Below are 2773 nucleotides of genomic sequence, written 5' to 3'. Positions count from 1 at the left end.
TCTTTGCATTTCCCATTAACAGCAGAAGGCACACAGACCTTGAGCTTGACAAACATGTGTGCTTGCGCCAAGACCCAGAAGGGCTCTCCCAGAAGTTCCACCACAGCTGAGAGACCAAACACCACCACTCCAGTTCCATAGTACGGGATGACATCAGGATCAGGCACTTCAAGGAACCGTAACCAGACCCAGCCCAGGAACATGGACCATAACACACCCAGGGGAACTCTAGAAATGGGAAAAAAGTTTTTTGATATGCTAAATATAAAAATAAATATATGTTAAAATAGTAACACTGAACAGAAAAGAAATACATATAAATAGCTAACTCTTGTTAAGGCACTGACTACATGCCAGGCACTATGATTTACTCCTTTTATTTTACTGATACTTCACAATGAATGATGAATTTAAATGATGAGAAAGCTCAATCTGATAGGCACTAGGTAGTTTGGCTAAGGTCATTAATTGCTAGTCAAGGGAAGAAGCAAGACCGAATCATGATCTAATGCCAACCTACACTCCTATCCACTGTACTGACAGGATAAGCGAAATTCCCAAAAAGTGTGTGCCTGCTGTTTGCACCTAGAATGACTAAAAGATAGTAAACAGCTGATACTTACACGCAAATGACCAATAGTCCAGTGCACAGTATTCCTTCATGTGTGTACCACAGAGCAATTAAATATGACTGGGTAGTTAACAGTCATTCCTCTAATAAAATGAAAACCTGCCAGCCCTTATGACACTTGTTTCCGTGAAGGAAGAAGGAGTTATGCAAGGGCAGCATTGGGAAACAACCTCAACCACCAGTTCTCCCTGCAGGGATCTAACTGCAGAAAAGCTATTACAGTTTTTAGCTGGTATACTTGGTCTTCAAGAATATTCTAAAAGGCTCAGAACTGAAATCAATATAACAAAATCGAAAAAAGATATAATGAAACCCCTAAAACTAAGTGGTTGTTTAAAGCTCAGAAAATACAACAGGGGGAAAATATTAGGGTTAAAAAAGATGGCACAAGCCCCGTGGGGCCCAGAGTAGGGATCAGGAACAGCAAAAACAACTTCCAAAATTGGTAGAAACAGGGCTAGAAACCTGGCCCAGAAACCCCCACCTGGGGCCTCCTCCTGGCTCCTGGCCATCCCGAGAGAAAACAGCCATGAAGCTCCTTCTACAAAGCCCTTCCTGTCCCATGCCAAGTCCCCAGAAATCTACTGCAAAACTAAAGCTGGAGACAATTCAACTTTAGGCAAGTGTTGCTATTTAACATCAAACATTTGTTACACTTGCCTTTGTGAAACTGTCTCCTGACAAAGCACAACTCACGTTAGCCATAGGAGGTTGAAGGTCTGGCTCCAGTCTCGCTGGGAGCCCCCACTCAGACACGCTCTACGGAAGGCCTCTCTGGCCAGGAAGATGGTGGTCGAGTAAAGCAGTGTTAGCCTATAAAGCAAAAGCAGAAATCAATAAGGTTTCTTGTTCTTTTATAGACAGAATTTCTGAGATTTTGCCAGCAAGAGAGAGGAAAAAAGTCTTGGTCAGAAATCACTGATGATGATGTGGAGGGCAGTGAGTTCTTACAGGACCCCACACCAGTTTGATCCACTCGAACAACAGAGTTAGGAGCCAAACAAGGGACACCTGAGTGTGTGCCTGCAGAGTTACACCCAAGATCAGAAATTGCCACAGTAGCCCCCAAAGCCTGCAAACTTTGTGGATATAGGCAGAGGTGTGGCTCTCACCGTAAGGAAAAGGACAAGATACAATCCCACACAGCAAGGGGACCTCTTGGTCATCCTGAGACTGGTGACCCAATAGCCCTTATGAGAGAAGTTGAGGCTCTACTGAATGGAGGCTCTGACCAAAAGAATCTCAGGACAGGCAATAAGGCTATAAGGTAGCCATTACAGAGGCTGCTGCAACCCAGGTCAGTGAGGCTTGCCTGTGTACGTCCTGGGCGGGCAGCACCTAGGTGGACCATCTTACACCTTAGTGAGGAGTAGTGTGGTGTCCATACCTCAACAGACCATGGCCCAAATGAAGCCAGAGTAGGGATGGCTCAGGGCTAAGGTTTCTGAGGTCATCCAAGGATCATCCTGCTATTCAGTACTTCTATCTAACACTAGGAATGCAGAGACTGAACCATATGTTAAGCAGGGGGCAGGCCAGACAAGGGCTATCAGAGCAGGGACCTGCCAACCTGGAGGAGACTAAATGGGGAGAGGCCCAAAATGCTTTAAAGTCTGAGCATCTAAGAAGATCTGGCCTTCTTCTTTCCTGCTTTTAAAACAGTATTTCTCAAAAGTATGGTCCCTACTTCGAAATAATCTGAGAATCTTGTCAAAATGCAGATTCCTGGACCCCTCCTCAGCCCTACCTAGTGCAAAGCTCCCCAGATGATTCCTTTGTCTATCAATGTTTGAGAATCTTCACTCAGCTCTGAAAGCAGAGCCAAGAACATAGGTTTGGTAGATTTTAGGCACGAAATGCTGTCTGGAACACACTGTTTTGTTTATTAGGACATGAAGACATACCTTAGCTATTTTGAGCACTCACATTGACTTCATATACTTTTATGTCATTTGTGAATACAGAATATGTGTGGGTGTCCTTGAACAGTAAAGAGAAGAGTAAAAGAAACTAATTGAGTCTTAAAGACAAAGCAAGTCAGCTAAGAGCTTCCAAAGAACTAATGACAAGGACTCGAGCTCTCATCCCAGCTTCCATTTTCCAATTATAAAATTCACTGAGGAGAGAAGGAAGTTGGCTGTT

The 2773-nt window shown here is 44.1% G+C and overlaps 1 protein-coding gene across 2 annotated transcripts in view; it reads right to left on the bottom strand.

The window, feature by feature from the left end:
• RFT1 (RFT1 homolog) overlaps positions 1-2773 on the bottom strand; it is a 33553-nt gene that overhangs the window by 26841 nt on the left and 3939 nt on the right. For both annotated transcript variants that reach the window (XM_025050760.1, XM_006917539.3), the window contains exons 3-4: positions 1328-1444; positions 39-228 (exon numbers count right to left, since the gene is read on the bottom strand). In XM_025050760.1, coding sequence (XP_024906528.1) covers positions 39-228; positions 1328-1444 — 307 coding nt within the window. The remainder of the gene's footprint in view (positions 1-38; positions 229-1327; positions 1445-2773) is intronic.

Source organism: Pteropus alecto, unplaced genomic scaffold (genome assembly GCF_000325575.1).
Source record: "Pteropus alecto unplaced genomic scaffold, ASM32557v1 scaffold75, whole genome shotgun sequence".
In the NCBI taxonomy this organism is placed as follows: Eukaryota; Metazoa; Chordata; class Mammalia; order Chiroptera; family Pteropodidae; genus Pteropus; species Pteropus alecto.
This window is presented reverse-complemented; position numbering and strand designations above follow the sequence as displayed.